Source organism: Pongo pygmaeus, chromosome 11 (genome assembly GCF_028885625.2).
Source record: "Pongo pygmaeus isolate AG05252 chromosome 11, NHGRI_mPonPyg2-v2.0_pri, whole genome shotgun sequence".
Classification (NCBI taxonomy): Eukaryota; Metazoa; Chordata; class Mammalia; order Primates; family Hominidae; genus Pongo; species Pongo pygmaeus.
Window position 1 is genome coordinate 78,650,414 of NC_072384.2, and position 20,239 is coordinate 78,670,652.

Sequence of the window (20,239 nt, forward strand, 5' to 3'; positions counted from 1 at the left end):
AATGTGGATAGGTTTATAGCTTGTTAAATAAACTTTCCAAATGAGTACTTTCTAAAATGCATCAAGGTCACCGTCTTGGTCCTGAGATCATGTAAGATATTTCTTCCTAATACTTTAAAAAATATTCTAAATGTTCCCCAGTGGGATGGTTTCTCTTGAACATAATTAATGGGCATTTTCAAATAGAGACAAAAGTAGAGATAATAGCGTAATGGGCCCCCAGGAATGTATACCCTAGCTAGGTTTAAGATATAAAAAAATCCACGATTGCTGGCAATATGGCTGAATAGGAACAGCTGGGGTCTGCAGCTCCTAGAGAGATTGACACAGAAGGAAGGTGATTTCTGCATTTCCAACTGAGGTACCTGGTTCATCTCATTGGTACTGGTTGGACAGTGGGTGCAGCCCATGGAAGGCGAGCCAAAGCAGGGTGGGGCGTCACCTCACCCAGGAAGCACAAGTGGTAGGGGAATTTGCTCCCCTACCCAGGGGAAGCCGTGAGGGACAACCTGCGGAACTCCAGCACAGATACTGTGCTTGTCCCATGGTCTTCGCAACCCACAAACCAGGAGATTCCCTCCAATGCCCACCCCACCAGGGTCCTGGGTTTCAAGCACAAAACTGGGCAGCCATTTGGGCAGACACCGAACTAGCTGCAGGAGTTCTTTTTTTCCACACCCCAGGGCACCTGGAACACCAGCGTGACAAAACTCTTCACTCCCCTGGAAAGGGGTGCTAAAGCCAGGGAGCCAAGTGGTCTGACTCAGCAGGTCCCACCCCCAGAGAGCCCAGCAAACTGAGATCCACTGGCTTGAAATTCTCACTGTCAGCACAGCAGCAGTCTGAGATCGACTTGGGACGTTCCAGCTTGGTGGGGTTAGGGGCGTCTGCCATTGCTGAGGCTTGAGTAGGCAGTTTTATACTCACAGTGTAAACAAAGCCACTGGGAAGTTTCAACTGGTAGGAGCCCACTGCAGCTCAGCAATGCTGCTGTGGCCAGACTGCCATATTTCTCTTCTCTGGTCAGGGCATTTCTGAAAAAAAGGCAGCCGCCCCAGTCAGGGACTTAGAGATAAAACTCCCATCTCCCTGGGATAGAGCACCTGGGGAAAGGGGTGCCTAAGGGTGAAGCTTCAGCAGACTTGAACGTCCCTGCCTGACAGATCTGAAGGGAGTAGCAGACCTCCCAGCACAGCATTCGAGCTCTGATAAGGGTCAGACTGTCTCCTCAAGTGGGTCCCTGACCCCTGTGTATCCTGACTGGGAGACACCTCCCAGTAGGGGCTGACAGACACCTCATACAGGAGAGCTCTGACTGGCGTCTAGCAGGTGCCCCTCTGGGACGAAGCTTCCAGAAGAAAGATCAGGTGGCAATCTTTGCTGTTCTGCAGCCTCCACTGGTGATACCCAGGCACACAGGGTCAGGAGTGGACCTCCAGCAAACTCCAGCAGACCTGCAGCAGAGGGGCCTGACTGTCAGAAGGAAAACTAACAAACAGAAAGGAATAGCACATCCACTCAAAGACCTCATCTGAAGGTCACCAACATCAAAGGCCAAAGGTACATAAATCCACAAAGATGGGGAAAAACCAGTGCAAAAAGGCTGAAAATTCCAAAAACCCGAATGCTGCTTCTCCTCCAAAGGATCAAAACTCCTCACCAGCAAGGGAACAAAACTGGACGGAGAATGAGTTTGACGAATGACAGAAGTAGGCTTCAGAAGGTAGGCAATAACAAGCTGCTCCGAGCTAAAGGAGCATGTTCTAACCCAATGCAAGGAAGCTAAGAACCTTGAAAAAAAGGTTAGATGAATTGCTAACTAGAATAACCAGTGCAGAGAAGAATATAAATGACCTCATGGAGCTGAAAAACATGGCAGGAGAACTTCGTGAAGTATACACAAGTTTCAATAGCTGAATCGATCAAGCAGAAGAAAGGATATCAGTGATTGAAGATGAACTTAATGAAATAAAGTGAGAAGACAAGATTAGAGAAAAAAGAAAAAAAAGGAACAAGCAAAGCCTCCAAGAAATATGGGACTATGTGAAAAGACCAGATCTACGTTTGATTGGTATACCTGAAAGTGATGAGGAGAATGGAACCAAGTTGGAAAACACTCTTCAGGATATATCCAGAAGAACTTCCCCAACCTAGCAAAGCAGGCCAACATTCAAATTCAGGAAATACAGAGAACACTGCAAAGATATTCCTCGAGAAGAGCAACCCCAAGACACATAATCGTCAGATTCACCAAGGTTGAAATGAAGGAAAAAATGTTAAGGGCAGCCAGAGAGAAAGGTAGGGTTACCCACAAAGACTAACAGCGGATCTATCTGCAGAAACCCTAAAAGCCAGAAGAGAGTGGGGGCCAATATTCAACATTCTTAAAGAAAAGAATTTTCAACCCAGAATTTCATATGCAGTCAAACTAAGCTTCATAAGCGAAGGAGAAATAAAATCCTTTATAGACAAGGAAATGCTGAGAATTTTGTCACCACCAGGCCTGCCTTACAAGAGCTCCTGAAGGAAGCACTAAACATGGAAAGGAACAACTCATACCACCCACTGCAAAAACATAACAAATTGTAAAGAACATTGACACTACGAAGAAACTGCATCAACTAACAGGCAAAACAACCAGCTAGCATCATAATGACAGGATCAAATTCACACATAACAATATTAACCTTAAATATAAATGGGCTAACTGGACCAATTAAAAGACACAGACTGGCAAATTGTATACAGTCAAGGCCCATTAGAGTGCTGTATTCAGGAAACCCATCTTATGTGCAAAGGCACACATAGGCTCAAAATAAAAGGATGGAGGAATATTTACCAAGCAAATGGAAAGTAAAAAAAAGCAAGAGTTGCAATCCTAATCTCATAAAACAGACTTAAACCAACAAAGATCAAAAGAGACAAAGAAGGGCATTACATAATGGTAAAGGGATCAATGCAGCAAGAAGAGCTAACTATCCTAAATATACATGCACCCAATACAGGAGCACCCAGATTCATAAAGCAAGTTCTTAGAGACCTACAAAGAGACTTAGACTCCCATACAATAATAGTGGGACACTTTAACACTCCACTGTCAATATTAGACAGATCAATGAGACAGAAAATTAACAAGGATACTCAGGACTTGAACTCAGCTCTGGAACAAGCAGACCTAATAGACATCTACAGAACTCTCCACCCCAATTCAACAGAATATACATTTTTCTCAGCACCTCATCACAATTATTCTACAATTGACCACATAATTGGAAGTAAAATACTCCTCAGCAAATGCAAAAGAACGGAAATCATGACAAACAGCCTCTCAGACCACAGTGCAATCAAATTAGAATTCAGGATTAAGAAACTCACTCAAAACTGCCCAACTACATGGAAACGGAACAACATGCTCCTGAATGACTACTGGGTAAATAAGGAAATGAAGGCAGAGATAAAGATGTTCTTTGAAACCAATGAGAGTAAAAACACAATGTACCAGAATCTCTGGGACACATTTAAAGCAGTGAGTAGAGGGAAATTTATAGCACTAAATGCCCACAAAAGAAAGCAGGAAAGATCTAAAATTGACACCTTAACATCAAAATTAAAAGAACTAGAGAAGCAACCGCAAACAAATCAAAATCTACCAGAAGATAAGAAATAACTAAGATCAGAGCAGAACTGAAGGAGACAGAAACATGAAAAAGTCTTCAATAAATCAATGAATCCAGGAGCTGGTTGTTTGAAAAGATCAACAAAACAGACTGCTAGCCAGACTAGTTAAGAAGAAAAGAGAGAAGAATCAAATAGACACAATAAAAAATGATATAGGGCATATCACCACTGATCCCACAGAAATACAAACAAAATCAGAGAATACTATAAACACCTCTATGCAAATAAACTAGAAAATCTAGAAGAAATGGATAAATTCCTGGACACATACACCCTCCCAAGACTAAACCAGGAAGAAGTCAAATCCCTGAATAAACCAATAACAAGTTCTGAAATTGAGGCAGTAATTAATAGCTTACCAACCAAAAAAAAAAGCTCAGGACCAGATGGATTCACAGGATTCACAGCTGAATTCTACCAGAGATAGAAAGAGGAGCTGGTACCATTCCTTCTGAAACTATTCCAAACAATAGAAAAAGCAGGAATCCTCCCCAACTCATTTTATGAGGCCAGCATCATTCTGATACCAAAGCCTGGCAGAGACACAACAAAAAAAGAAAATTTTTTTCTTTTAGATCCCACAAATGGGACCTAATATTCCTGATGAACATCGATGCAAAAATCCTCAATAAAATACCGGCAAACCAAATCCAGCAGCACATCAAAAAGCTTATCCACCACAATCAAGTCAGCTTCATCCCTGGGATGCAAGGCTGGTTCAACATATGCAAATCAATAAACGTAATCCATCACATAAACAGAACCAATGACAAAAACCACATGATTATCTCAATAGATGCAGAAAAGCCCTTCAACAAAATTCAAAACCTCTTCATGCTAAAAACCCTCAATAAACTAGGTATCGATGGAATGTATCTCAAAATAATAAGCTCTATTTATGACAAACCCGCAGCCAATATCATACTGAATGGGAAACAATTGGAAGCATTTCCTTTGAAAACTGGCACAAGACAAAGATGTCCTCTCTCAACACTCCTATTCAACATAGTATTGGAAGTTCTGGCCAGGGCAGTCAGGCAAGAGAAAGAAATAAATGGTATTCAAATAGGAAGAGAAGAAGTCAAATTGTCTCTGTTTGCAGATGACATGATTGTATATTTAGAAAACCCCATCATCTCAGCCCAAAATCTCCTTAAGCTGATATGCAACTTCAGCAAAGTCTGAGGATACAAAATCAATGTGCAAAAATCACAAGCATTCCTATACACCAATAACAGACAAACAGAGAGCCAAATCATGAGTGAACTCCCATTCACAACTGCTACAAAGAGAATAAAATACCTAGGAATCCAACCTACAAGGGATGTGAAGGACCTCTTCAGGGAAAACTACCAACCACCGCTCAAGGAAATAAGAGAGGACACAAACAAATGGAAAAACATCCCATGCTCACGGATAGGAAGAATCAATATCGTGAAAATGGCCATACTGCCCAAAGTAATTTATAGATTCAATGCTATCCTTATCAAGCTACCACTGACTTTCTTCACAGAATTGGAAAAACTACTTTAAAGTTCATATGGAACAAAAAAAGAGCCCACATAGCCAAGACAATCCTGGGCAAGAAGAACAAAGCTGGAGGCATCCCACTACCTGACTTCAAACTATCCTACAATGCTACAGCAAACAAAACAGCGTGATACTTGTACCAAAACAGATATATAGACCAATGGAACAGAACACAGGCCTCAGAAATAACACCACACATCTACAACAATCTGATCTTTGACAAACCTGATACAAACATGCAATGGGGAAAATATTCCCTATTTAATAAATGGTGTTGGGAAACCTGCTAGCCATATGCAGAAAACAGAAACTGGACCCCTTCCTTATACCTTATATGAAAATCAACTCAAGATGAATCAAAGACTTAAACGTAAGACCTAGGACCATAAAAATCCTAGAAGAAAACCTGGGCAATACCATTCAAGACACAGGCATGGGAAAAGACTTCATGTCTAAAACACCAAAAGCAATGGCAACCAAAGCCAAAATACACAAATGGGATCTAATTAAACTAAAGAACTTCTGCACAGCAAAAGAAACTATCATCAGAGTGAACAGGCAACCTACAGAATGGGAGAAAATGTTTGCAATCTATCCATCTGACAAAGGGCTAATATCCAGAATCTACAAAGAATTTAAACAAATTTACAAGACAAAGGCCGGGCACAGTGGCTCACGCCTGTAATCCCAGCACTTTGGGAGGCTGAGGCGGGCAGATCACGAGGTCAAGAGTTTGAGACCAGCCTGGCCAATATGGTGAAACCCCATCTCTACGAAAAATAAAAAACTTAGCCGGGCCTGGTGGCATGGGCCTGAAGTCCCAGCTACTCAGGAGGCTGAGACAGAAGAATCACTTGAACCAGGGAGGCGGAGGTCGCAGTGAGCTGAGATCGCGCCCCTGCACTCCAGCCTGGGCAGCAAAGCGAGACTCCACCTCAATTAAAAAAAAAAAATTATAAGAAAAAAACAACCCCATCAAAAAGTGGGCAAAGGATATGAACAGATACTTATCAAAAGAAGACATTTATGCAGCCAACAAACATATGAAAAAATGCTCATCATCACTGGTCATTAGAGAAATGCAAATCAAAACCACAATGAGATAACATCTCACACCAGTTAGAATGGCAATCATCAAAAAGTCAGGAAACAACAGATACTGGAGAGGATGTGGAGAAATAGGGATGCTTTTACACTGTTGGTGGGAGTGTAAATTAGTTCAACCATTGTGGATGACAGTGTGGTGAATCCTCAAGGATCTAGAACTAGAAATATCATTTGACCCAGCAATCCCATTACTGGGTATATACCCAAAGGATTATAAATCATTCTACTATGAAGACACATGCACACGTATGTTTATTGTGGTACTATTCACAATAGCAAAGACTTGGAACCAACCCAAATGTCCATCAATAATGGACTGGATAAAGAAAATGTGGCACATATACACACACCATGGAATACTATGCAACCATAAAAAAGGATGAGTTCATGTCCTTTGCAGGGACGTGGATGAAGCTGGAAATCATCATTCTCAGCAAAACTATCACAAGAACAGAAAACCAAACACCACATGTTCTCACTCATAAGTGGGAGTTGAACAGTGAGAACACATGGACACAGGGAGGGGAACATCACACACCGGGGCCTGTCTGGGGGTACGGGTTAGGGGAAGGATAACATTAGGAGAAATATCTAATGTAAGTGACGAGTTGATGGGTGCAGCAAACCACCATGGCACATGTATACCTATGTAACAAAACTGCACGTTCTGAACATGTACCCCAGAACTTAAAGTATAATTTTAAAAAAAACCTAAATAAAAATAAATTTTAAAAAAGATATATACAACATCCAAGAAGGAAAAAGAAGTAGTATGATCCTTCTTGTGATGCAGCTTCTCAGTTCTTACATTCATTTTAAGAAGACCCTTAGAAAACTGGAGGGTGCAGTTGTCATTCTTTGGAGCTTAGAGTAAATTTTCTTCTCCTTAATGTCCCTAAAGCACTTTGTTTGTTGCTCACTTTTGCATCATTCTGCCATGTCGTACATTGGAATTATATACAAATAACACCCAACAAAAATACTTCGGGTTAGACACTATTCTCAGCTTTGGAGATCTTGGGTCTCACAACCTGTTGATGAAGATAAATAAGAAAATAAATTATTACTACACAGTGTGTGAGGTGATGTACTGAAGTACCCACAGGAAGTACAGAGGGAGTCACCAACGAATGTGTACATGTCCTGCTAGACTGCAGGCTTCCTGAGGAAAAGGGCCATGTATTCCCCTGACACGTGGCCCTGGATTTCTCACGAGGTTATGGGTTCAGAAAACAGTGTTTAATTGTGTGTTTTGGATTGAGGGCAACCAGGCCAGTAAGTAATCTGGAAACCATATTTGCTGGAAAAGACTTTAACTAACTAGGTAATTTTAACCCCAAGGAGAGAAGACTGGAGAAGGTATATTATTCTCTCTCTTTCAAGGATTGTCATGTGGTGGAGGGAACCAGCTTCTTCTGAAACATTCCGGGGGGCAGAAATATCAACCCATTAATCCTGGTTCTAACTTCCATAGTCTTAAAGAATAAGTTTCTTACATATTAGGGAACCTGAGCATTGCTGAATAAGGAGAACGCATAGGTGAAGCTAATTGAAATAAAGTGACTATTAGGGGTAAGTTTGATTATAGTTTTTCCAGCTTTTGTCATCCTAACACTCATGTTTTATACTACTCAACTGATCAACATCTCAGAAACTTACTAGAACAGCTAGCTGCACTTATAGACATATTTTATTTCCTTAAATTTAAAGATAATAGATATGAAGCACTTAACTAAAAAATCAGAATTTCACCCTTTAATATGCATTTCAAATCAGCTAATCTTAATCATATCCCACAGAATTAGTTGGTTAATAAATTGCATCAACTTCATTTTTTTCGTTTTATGAAAACAAAAACGCTTGAAGCCACCACTGGGCATATGAACTGGGAACAAGTATCCTGACGAGAGTTCTCTGTGATCTCTGTGCTTCAAGTATCACCCAGAAGGGCACAAACTCTCACAATAAATATGTCATCAAAATGGAAGAATATTTTTTCATCATAAAAATAAACTATGTTTCCTGTCTTCCACTAGCATTTTTATCCATCTCTTCAGACTAAGGACACCCAGTGGACTCCTGAAGGCTGTACCCCTGAAAAGCAAGACATCAGTTTCACTGTCAGCTGGATGCCAAAGAAGTGGAAACAAAGCAGCATGTGCCCCACATAAACTGGCCCACAGTGCCGCAGATCCTAGGAACTTGAAGGAGCCAACAGCAGTAACAACAACAAAACAGCATTAAAGCTACATTCCCCCTGCCAGCTCTGTTCCCAAACGTGTATGGAAAAGCCCCTACTTCTACAAGCCCCCAGTCCCTCTAGAGAATGCTTTCATTTGATTGCCTCAGTATTGAAACTCTTCAATAACAGCATCCGTCATTGTCAGGTTTCTGGAGGTAAAGCTGCTGTGTGATGATCATGTTGGTTGAAAGAAGATTGAATTGAGACCACAGAACCCATCTGTTACCTTCCAGTCTCCTAGGAGGAATTTCACGTGATTCTACTCATTTCCTTTGGACCTAGTTAGATTACTACTGCTGTATAATAATGGGCAACTGTTGCTTTAAAGCACAAACTTTTGATGCTTTTTATAATCCCTATTAGTGATAGGTCCTATAGAACAATAATCAGTGGAAATTATATATCTGTATTTGGTAGGATCTCACAAGAATTTACATAGGAAAGATTGAGTCCTTTAATCTTACATAGGAAAGATTGAGTCCTTTAATCTTTGAGTTTTAGAAAGTTGTAATAAGTAATTTATCATAATGATCTATTGTCTAGAGTCTTTTGAAGGGTAATATAAACATTAAATCTATTTGTGGCTTTAAAACACCTTTTGGTCCTGTCCAGAATGACAGGCTGGTGGAGCTAGAAGTCAAGTTAGAACTGTGACAAATGAATTCAGGAAGCTTTTCTATCCAGACCCTATTCTATTTGGCAGTAAAATTAGAAGACATATTAGGCAGAAAAGAAACAGTTGTTTCTATTTATCTAACCTCCTTCCATTGCAAAAGATGACAGGTAACTACTACTTTTCCACAAATGTGTTTCCCTACTCCACTCCTGGCCCACACCAAATTCTTGTAGAAAGGCTTGGCATACAAATTGTTGGTTAACAACTAGACTTTCTAGTTGTTCAGAGGGAACTGAAAATCTTTTTGTAGAGTGTTTTATTAGATTTTCATCTGGAAAAATTCACTATTCCATTTTTTTAACTGCAATAGTGAAAGACGAATTTTGCTGATTCAGAGCTGCTTTTTAAAGAATGACCTTCATTTATTGACCCTTAGAAGGAACATTCACTGAATTCAATGATTTATTCAACTAAGAAAATTTCTTGAGGATCTACCATGTGGCCAGGAACCTTGCTAGATGCTAAGGGTAAAGGGATGAACAAGGTAGAAATGGTCTCTGTCCTCAGGAGCTAAATTCTAGCAGACCAAATAACAGAATCTCCTGGAGGCATGTCCTCTATCATCCTCTCAGAATATTCACAACTAGTTCTTTCTTTCAGAAGATGATTAAGAATGAAGCTTTATTTAACTTTTCTTAGAACAAGCTGAGGTAAACATAAATAGATCAATTTAAAATACACTGTCATACATAAGCATTCTCACATTAACGTCTTTTAAAACCTCTAAACACTTCTGTGAGAAATAAACATATTTCTTGCCTTTAGTATGATGTTCATGAAGCTGAAGAAGTGATTTTAAGGACTCAGCACTCTCAAACTCATGAGTATTCTGGAGGAAATCTTCAGCTTGGTCTATTTTAATAGCAAACTACAACAGAAATACAGAGGAAAGACATTTGTATAAAAATTAACGTGCCGTTGTTAGTTACCCAGAGATGTTTTTCATAAATTAGTAGCCCAACTGAGGATGTGTGATTGTGCAAGTGCATATGTTTGTATGTGTTTGTGTGTGTTTTGGCTTACAGTGTTTGCGTGAGGGTGTGTGTTTGCATGTGGTCAATTTACAAAATGTCATTGGTAAGAACTTTCTTCTCCTTTCATACCTAATTATATATGCTGCAATAAACCAGCCTGTTTACTGTCCAAATGCCTATTAAATTTTTCAACCAAAATTATAGTGTCCTATGTATACAGTCACTTTCAACATTCTAAGGCACTTAGTTAAGAATAAGCAGAAAGTTAGCTAAGGGAAACCAAGAAAAGGTTAACTAAAAAGTAATCTACACATTTACAAGTAAATGTAGCTTAAGAACTCACTTAGAGAGAAGGTTGAAGTATAGTTATTTTTTCCCTCTATAATTGAACTTAGCAGTGAAATATGCAAGTTTCTGAATAATACATAGTCTAATCCTATATTTTATACAAAGCAAAAAAATATATATTTGTATAGAAATTGGTCTCAAAAAATACACACCAAATGGTGACTTAATGAGAAGAAATGAAATTAAGGATGAGTGACAGGAGGTAAAATTTAAATATTTGAATCTATAATTTGTAATTCTGTTTGCATTTTTATCAATAATTTGTATGCATTACATCTATAAATAAAATGAGATTAGATGGAGCAAGAATGACAAGTGAGAAATTTATTCTCTGTTTCAAGGGAAATGCATAGTAATTTCACACTCTAAATGGTGAGGAATATAACTGGTCTGTCTTTTTTCTTTTTCTCCGTAGAGGCAATGGGGGATTGAGAGAGATGATTAATGTGATGTTAAAATGCTCAGGAAAATAATCTTAGAAACAAATTTTAGAAGATGGCAAAATATATTTGATTATCCTGTCACAGTATGTCTATAGTGGTAGACAAATAGTTGGCTTGTTTTAGCACTAAGATTCAACAGTAATTATCACAATTTATATGAGCATTTTAATATATCCACCTTTGGACCGGGTTTAGAATAAACTAATTAAGGAAAAGTATCAGACACGGAAGCTTACCACGGTACTTATCTTCTGTTTCAAGTCTTCTCCAAACTATCATCTTTGAATTTAGGGATTCTTAATATTTTAATGTAACTATTTGATTAACACAATCGACTGTAGTTTATTACAACAGCCATATGAAATCCAATTATAAACGAAACAGAATGATGAGAAAGAGACTGAAGAGCATGGGACATATTTTGGAAATGCAAGGAAGGCCTCTGTCATCCTATTAGAACAACCTGATGGACATCTGCTGCTGCCAATCAGGGGCAGTGTTCCTAAATTATAGCACAGTGTTCGAAGTGAGAATAACCCAACTGACAGTTATGTCTGTGAGCCTGAAATAGTCTTGTAATAATGATCAGCCATGCAATTATTAGTAATTTTTCATTTCTCAAAAACTCCTGCATGCACATAATTCAATAAGGGGGTCATATCCACATCATTTACATCTCTAATTCACTCAATTTCTAATAACTGATTTTTAAAATATTATTTAAAGAGAATCTTTAAAAAGAAAAAAAATTCCTAGCAGGTAGTTTGTTTGTTACCTGCAGAACATTACAAAAAGTTCCAGGGTCACTATTTAATTTATATTTATATTTCAGCTTGTTATCAAATTAAAAATAAATAAACCAATAAGCAAACAATGCTTTACTCAGAAAAAGTTTCCCTAAAGTTCTGTTTACTTTTATCAGTATTTTCCTCTCTCCACTCTCTTTTATCACTAATAAAAATGGCTTTGGCATACAAAGGGGGCATAAGGATTATATAGGAGTTTGTCTTCAGTTTAGTATGAAGTGATCCACAAAATTGGAAACAGGATAATACAAAAAATAATTAGTCTTTTCACTAGATCCAATAAAAGCTCATGCAAGTGTAAGAATAAGACTGTTGGGCTTAATTATGATTTGGCCTACTATTTCCTTTTACTTCATGTTATATCTGAAAGGAATTTACTCATCATGGAGAAAATAAGCTAGCATTAACACTAAAACACAGTGAGAAACAAATATTGCTCTAACACTAGAAAAAAAGAAAATGTCCTGGGCTCAAAACAGCTGAGTTTCAAGGACAGTTGACAACTATATCCTACTTACTAAGATAGAATGAATCGGATATACCTATAATTTGGCCTCTGTAGGTGTATTTCAGCTGTTTTATTTCTTTTCAGGGAAGAAAGATGGTGTATGAAACTTTTTCCAAGATGGTCTCTGAAATGAGTTAAACTTCGGTGTTCAAATTGTGAAAAACAAGCCTTGAAAGTTATAATAAGGTTTTTATTCCTCCCTTTTGCTTTTAAACAAGTTCATGATGCATGAGATTGCCTACTCCAATTTTTAGGTTCTATTACTAATCTTCTTTCCTTCATTATTTTGGATTTAAGTCCTGAATTTCCAGTTTAAAATGTCATATTTTTCAAAGCTAGTGCTTTATCATAATGAAGCAGTGCTCTCACATCAAAATGAATGGGCTGCCACTTGACAGAGAAGTTAAAAGTGAAATTTCCAATAACTGTCTTATACCAAATATAACACCTCTTTTGATAATGTTCTTTGAACTCTCACATTTTGAAATTAGAAAACTCAAAAAATTGTAGAATTTGAGAAAAATCACGTGGAGACATGACCTTCTTAGGTCCAGAGGACTTTTTCCTTCTCTTGTATTGTAAGGTGTTCAAACTATGGAAAATCAACTATACGCCTTAGGAAAGTACTCATAAAATGCTATATTTATGAATCAAATATCCTATGGAATATTCTATAATTGCCTTTTTAAAACATAAGCAGCAAAAGGAAATTTTATTCTCCAACTTTTAGCCAAGAACAACACTCTAGACCAGCATTTCTTAGTAATCCTACAATCAGGGTAACTGTTTGATTTAGTAACTGTATTACTACCTTCTATAGAGGGAAATAATCGTAATGACTTATGAGCGTTCCCATTATTACTTAATATTTTACCAAATTTTAGTTATTTAACTGTACTTTGTTTTTGTTTAAAGATCTACTCTTAAAATAGTGATAATTTTACTTTTTGACAATCAAAAATTAAATATATTGTGTATGTATGTTTTGGTTATTCTGCCATTTTTTTAACTGCTTGCAATGTCTATTTGTGAAAAAACAAACATTTTCAGGAGTGCTATTCATTTGCTCTGATGTGGGGAAGGGAGAAGTTTTTTAAAGTACAAACCTCTAAGGCATTTTCAAAAAAATCAGAAGTCAACCTAAGGAGCTCCATTCGTCTTTCAAGCATGGACACTAGAGCTGCCCATGCTTCACCCAGAGTCTCGGCCATGGCATCATAGACCTGACTCTGATCCTTGTTCTCTTCAGCTGTCTTGTCTGCTTCCTGCAAGAGTTCCCATACCCGATCTTCCAAAGCCTAAGTACAAAAGAAAAAGGCATTAGGCAGGGTGTTAACTCAATGTAAGAACACAGGATCATATTTTAAACACTTGGATAGTAGAAATTGTATGTGGTCTAGGAAACAGAATTTATAAATACAAATTGTTATGCAAGAAGGTATATCAAGCAGGAAGGAAGGAGCGATCAGGATTGAGGTGAGCCAGGGAGCATGGCCAGGCTAAAGGCATTCACATTTAAACATTGTCCAAACACTGCTGACATCTGTCAAAGACACATGTCTACATTCCCAAGGGGTATAGAATATTATGTTAATCTCACAGTTCCAAAAAAAAAATAAGAAAAGTAAGAAGAATGCACCTAGAAGAGTGAAAAAGAATAAAGGTTGTGAGAAACAAGCCCAGTAAAGCTTACTGCTTATTGCAAATAATTGTCATTAGTTGTTAATATGACCGTGATGATTAATGTAAATATTAAGAGGTTTTTAAACCAGAATAGTCATAATTTAAAAATTAAGATATCTATAACCAACATTATCTACTGTTTGAACAAAATATGAAAAATGAAAAGGAACATGTGCTTACATAATTGTCTCATTCAGGGATAGGAGGGTTCAATAAGTTTCATATAATTCTTGAAGTTGACACCAAAATAAAGGCATAATTTTTAAAGAGTACAGTAGACTAAAATAGTATGAATAAATTCTAAAATATCAACATAAAAAGGAACTTAAAAACGTGATAAAGCAGGTCTATAATACTGAACAAATTAGAATCAAAACAAAAATCACTGATGCTTAAAAATGGCATTTATAATGATAAATAGTGCAATCCACAGTAAAGACACTCATGAACCTTTGTATCTGTGGCACTGAAATAGTTCAAGTAGATATAACCAGTCTTACATCAAACAAATAGATAATAAGAACTACAATTATAGACTGCTTTTAAAAGTAATAATAAGGCTACTACATTTTAAAACTTTATACAGCCAACCTTATACTCAGATAAAATACATAGTATTAGACCACTTGTTTTTAAAGAAAGAAAATAAATAATCTCAACATCTAGGCCTAAATTATTTAAAAAATAAAAAAAAAATTAAGGGGGATAAACTGATTTAATACAAAATCAGAAATTAGCAGGTTAGATTAAAATATTAGAATTGATTTTTTAAGTTTTGATTAATTAAAAAGCCAATGAAATATTAAAACAGCTGACAGATGTCAATAAAAATGGGAGAGTAGATAACTCTGAGTGACCATTCCTGTAGAGAAACATCAAAAAACGCTGGGAGGCTGAGGCGGGCGAATCACGAGGTCAGGAGATCGAGACCATCCTGGCTAACACAGTGAAACCCTGTCTCTACTACAAATACAAAAAAATTAGCTGGGCATGGTGGTGGGTGCCTGTAGTCCCAGCTACTCGGGAGGCTGAGGCAGGAGAATGGCGTGAACCCAGGAGGCGGAGCTTGCAGTGAGCTGAGATCGCGCCACTGCACTCCAGCCTGGACAACAGAGCGAGACTCTGTCTCAAAAAAAGAAAAAAAAAAAAACGCAAGCAAAAACTGTCTTAATTTTATTAGAACTGTGGAAAGTAGTCAAAGATTTACAGCAACTGAACAAAGGCTGAAGCAAGAAAAAGGTGACTTAAAAATGGTAGAAAAGCTTTGAGATATTTTTACACGCCCTTGGCTCAACCCCTCCTGGGTTCAGCAGAGACTATTAGCATGGATAAGAATAATAAGACTCAACTATACATTGTCTACAAGAAACCTACTCCAAATATAAAGGCAGAAGTGCATTAAAAGTAAATGAATTGGAGAAACAATGTGAGGTGATATGTCAATTAGCTCAATTAATTTAACATGTATTAATTATTTTGCAATGTATACATACCTCAAAACATCATATTGTACAACTTAGGTGTATACAATTTTTAGTTGTCAATTATACATCAGTAAAGCTGGATTAAAAAAAAAGTAAATGGACAGAGAAAGATGTACCATGCTAACACTAATCTAAAGAAAGCTGGAGTAGCTATGTTAATTCTAGACAGAGAATATTTTAGAGCAAGGAATATTATTTGAGGGGAGGAGCCAAGATGGCCGAATAGGAACAGCTCCGGTCTACAGCTCCCAGCGCGAGCCACGCAGAAGACAGGTGATTTCTGCATTTCCATCTGAGGTACCGGGTTCATCTCACTACGGAGTGCCAGACAGTGGGCGCAGGTCAGTGGGTGAGCGCACCGTGCGCCAGCCGAAGCAGGGGCGAGGCATTGCCTCACTCGGGAAGCACAAGGGGTCAGGGAGTTCCCCTTCCAGGGGTGACAGACAGAACCTGGAAAATCGGGCCACTCCCACCGGAATACTGTGCTTTTCAGACGGGCTTAGGAAACGGTGCCCCAGGAGAGTATAGCCCGCACCTGGCTCAGAGGGTCCTACGCCCACGGAGTCTCGCTGATTGCTAGCACAGCAGTCTGAGATCAAACAGCAAGTCAGCAGCGAGGCTGGGGGAGGGGCGCCCGCCATTGCCCAGGCTCGCTTAGGTAAACAAAGCAGCCTGGAAGCTTGAACTGGGTGGAGCCCACCACAGCTCAAGGAGGCCTGCCTGCCTCTGTAGGCTCCACCTCTGGGGGCAGGGCACAGACAAACAAAAAGACAGCAGTAACCTCTGCAGACTTAAATGTCCCTGTCTGACAGCTGTGAGGAGAGCAGTGGTTCTCCCAGCACGCAGCTGGAGATCTGAGAACGGGCTGACTGCCTCCTCAAGTGGGTCCCTGACCCCTGACCCCCGAGCAGCCTAACTGGGAGGCACCCCCCAGCAGGGGCAGACTGACACCTCACACGGCCGGCCAGGTACTCCAACAGACCTGCAGCTGAGGGTCCTGTCTGTTAGAAGGAAAACTAACAGAAAGGACATCCACACCAAAAACCCATCTGTACATCACCATCATCAAAGACCAAAAGTAGATAAAACCACAAAGATGGGGAAAAAACAGAGCAGAAAAACTGGAAACTCTAAAAACCAGAGTACCTCTCCTCCTCCAAAGGAACGCAGCTCCTCACCAGCAACGGAACAAAGCTGGACGGAGAATGACTTTGACGAGCTGAGAGAAGAAGGCTTCAGACGATCAAATTACTCCGAGCTACGGGAGGATATTCAAACCAAAGGCAAAGAAGTTGAAAACTTTGAAAAAAATTTAGAAGAATGTATAACTAGAATAACCAATACAGAGAAGTGCTTAAAGGAGCTGATGGAGCTGAAAACCAAGGCTCGAGAACTACGTTAAGAATGCAGAAGCCTCAGGAGCCGATGCGATCAAATGGAAGAAAGGGTATCAGCCCTGGAAGATGAAATGAATGAAATGAAGCGAGAAGGGAAGTTTAGAGAAAAAAGAATAAAAAGAAACGAGCAAAGCCTCCAAGAAATGTGGGACTATGTGAAAAGACCAAATCTACGTCTGATTGGTGTACCTGAAAGTGACGGGGAGAATGGAAACAAGTTGGAAAACACTCTGCAGGATATTATCCAGGAGAACTTCCCCAATCTAGCAAGGCAGGCCAACATTCAGATTCAGGAAATACAGAGAACGCCACAAAGATACTCCTCGAGAAGAGCAACTCCAAGACACATAATTGTCAGATTCACCAAAGTTGAAATGAAGGAAAAAATGTTAAGGGCAGCCAGAGAGAAAGGTCGGGTTACCATCAAAGGGAAGCCCATCAGACTAACAGCGGATCTCTCGGCAGAAACCCTACAAGCCAGAAGAGAGTGGGGGCCAATATTCAACATTCTTAAAGAAAAGAATTTTCAACCCAGAATTTCATATCCTGCCAAACTAAGCTTCATAAGTGAAGGAGAAATAAAATACTTTACAGACAAGCAAATGCTGAGAGATTTTGTCACCACCAGGCCTGCCCTAAAAGAGCTCCTGAAGGAAGCACTAAACATGGAAAGGCACAACTGGTACCAGCCACTGCAAAATCATACCGAAATGTAAAGACCATCGAGACTAGGAAGAGACTGCATCAACTAACGAGCAAAATATCCAGCTAACATCATAATGACAGGATCAAATTCACACATAACAATATCGACTTTAAATGTAAATGGACTAAATGCTCCAATTAAAAGACACAGACTGGCAAATTGGATAAAGACTCAAGACCCATCAGTGTGCTATATTCAGGAAACCCATCTCACGTGCAGAGACACACATAGGCTCAAAATAAAAGGATGGAGGAAGATCTACCAAGCAAATGGAAAACAAAAAAAGGCAGGGGTTGCAATCCTAGTCTCTGATAAAACAGACTTTAAACCAACAAAGATCAAAAGAGACAAAGAAGGCCATTACATAATGGTAAAGGGATTAATTCAACAAGTAGAGCTAACTATCCTAAATATATATGCACCCAATACAGGAGCACCCAGATTCATAAAGCAAGTCCTGAGTGACCTACAAAGAGACTTAGACTCCCACACATTAATAATGGGAGACTTTAACACCCCACTGTCAACATTAGACAGATCAACGAGACAGAAAGTCAACAAGGATACCCAGGAATTGAACTCAGCTCTGCACCAAGTGGACCTAATAGACATCTACAGAACTCTCCACCCCAAATCAACAGAATATACATTTTTTTCAGCACCACACCACACCTATTCCAAAATTGACCATATACTTGGAAGTAAAGCTCTCCTCAATAAATGTAAAAGAACAGAAATTATAACAAACTGTCTCTCAGATCACAGTGCAATCAAGCTAGAACTCAGGATTAAGAATCTCACTCAAAACCACTCAACTACGTGGAAACTGAACAACCTGCTCCTGAATGACTACTGGGTACATAACGAAATGAAGATAGAAATAAAGATGTTCTTTGAAACCAACGAGAACCAAGACACAACATACCAGAATCTCTGGGATGCATTCAAAGCAGTGTGTAGAGGGAAATTTATAGCACTAAATGCCCACAAGAGAAAGCAGGAAAGATCCAAAATTGACACCCTAACATCACAATTAAAAGAACTAGACAAGCAAGAGCAAACACATTCAAAAGCTAGCAGAAGGCAAGAAATAACTAAAATCAGAGCAGAACTGAAGGAAATAGAGACACAAAAAACCCTTCAAAAAATCAATGAATCCAGGAGCTGGTTTTTTGAAAGGATCAACAAAATTGATAGACCGCTAGCAAGATTAATAAAGAAAAAAAGAGAGAAGAATCAAATAGATGCAATAAAAAATGATAAAGGGGATATCACCACCGATCCCACAGAAATACAAACTACCATCAGAGAATATTACAAACACCTCTATGCAAATAAACTAGAAAATCTAGAAGAAATGGATAAATTCCTCAACACATACACCCTCCCAAGACTAAACCAAGAAGAAGTTGAATCTCTGAATAGACCAATAACAGGAGCTGAAATTGTGGCAATAATCAATAGCTTACCAACCAAAAAAAGTCCAGGACCAGATGGGTTCACAGCCGAATTCTACCAGAGGTACAAGGAGGAGCTGGTACCATTCCTTCTGAAACTATTCCAATCAATAGAAAAAGAGGGAATCCTCCCTAACTCATTTTATGAGGCCAGCATCATCCTGATACCAAAGCCGGGCAGAGACACAACAAAAAAAGAGAATTTTAGACCAATATCCTTGATGAACATTGATGCAAAAATCCTCAATAAAATACTGGCAAACAGAATCCAGCAGCACATCAAAAAGCTTATCCACCATGATCAAGTGGGCTTCATCCCTGGGATGCAAGGCTGGTTCAATATACACAAATCAATAAATGTAATCCAGCATATAAACAGAACCAAAGACAAAAACCACATGATTATCTCAATAGATGCAGAAAAGACCTTTGACAAAATTCAACAACCTTTCATGCTAAAAACTCTCAATAAATTAGGAATTGATGGGATGTATCTCAAAATAATAAGAGCTATCTATGACAAACCCACAGCCAATATCATACTGAATGGGCAAAAACTGGAAGCATTCCCTTTGAAAACTGGCACAAGACAGGGATGCCCTCTCTCGCCACTTCTATTCAACATAGTGTTGGAAGTTCTGGCCAGGGCAATTAGGCAGGAGAAGGAAATAAAGGGTATTCAATTAGGAAAAGAGGAAGTCAAATTGTCCCTGTTTGCAGATGACATGATAGTATATCTAGAAAACCCCATTGTCTCAGCCCAAAATCTCCTTAAGCTGATCAGCAACTTCAGCAAAGTCTCAGGATACAAAATCAATGTGCAAAAATCACAAGCATTCTTATACATCAATAACAGACAAACAGAGAGCCAAATCATGAGTGAACTCCCATTCACAATTGCTTCAAAGAGAATAAAATACCTAGGAATCCAACTTACAAGGGATGTGAAAGACTTCTTCAAGGAGAACTACAAACCACTGCTCAAGGAAATAAAAGAGGATACAAACAAATGGAAGAACATTCCATGCTCATGGGTAGGAAGAATCAATATCATGAAAATGGCCATCCTTCCCAAGGTAATTTACAGATTCAATGCCATCCCCATCAAGCTACCAATGACTTTCTTCACAGAATTGGAAAAAACTACTTTAAAGTTCATATGGAACCAAAAAAGAGCCCGCATTGCCAAGTCAATCCTAA

General features: G+C 38.8%; 1 protein-coding gene across 2 annotated transcripts in view; it reads right to left on the reverse strand.

Moving 5' to 3' along the window:
- The window catches only part of CCDC141 (coiled-coil domain containing 141), a 218,010-nt gene that overhangs the window by 134,346 nt on the left and 63,425 nt on the right, over window positions 1-20,239 (reverse strand). For both annotated transcript variants that reach the window (XM_054477409.2, XM_054477408.1), the window contains exons 3-4: window positions 13,419-13,610; window positions 9,993-10,101 (exon numbers count right to left, since the gene is read on the reverse strand). In XM_054477409.2, the coding sequence (XP_054333384.1) occupies window positions 9,993-10,101; window positions 13,419-13,610 (301 nt within the window). The remainder of the gene's footprint in view (window positions 1-9,992; window positions 10,102-13,418; window positions 13,611-20,239) is intronic.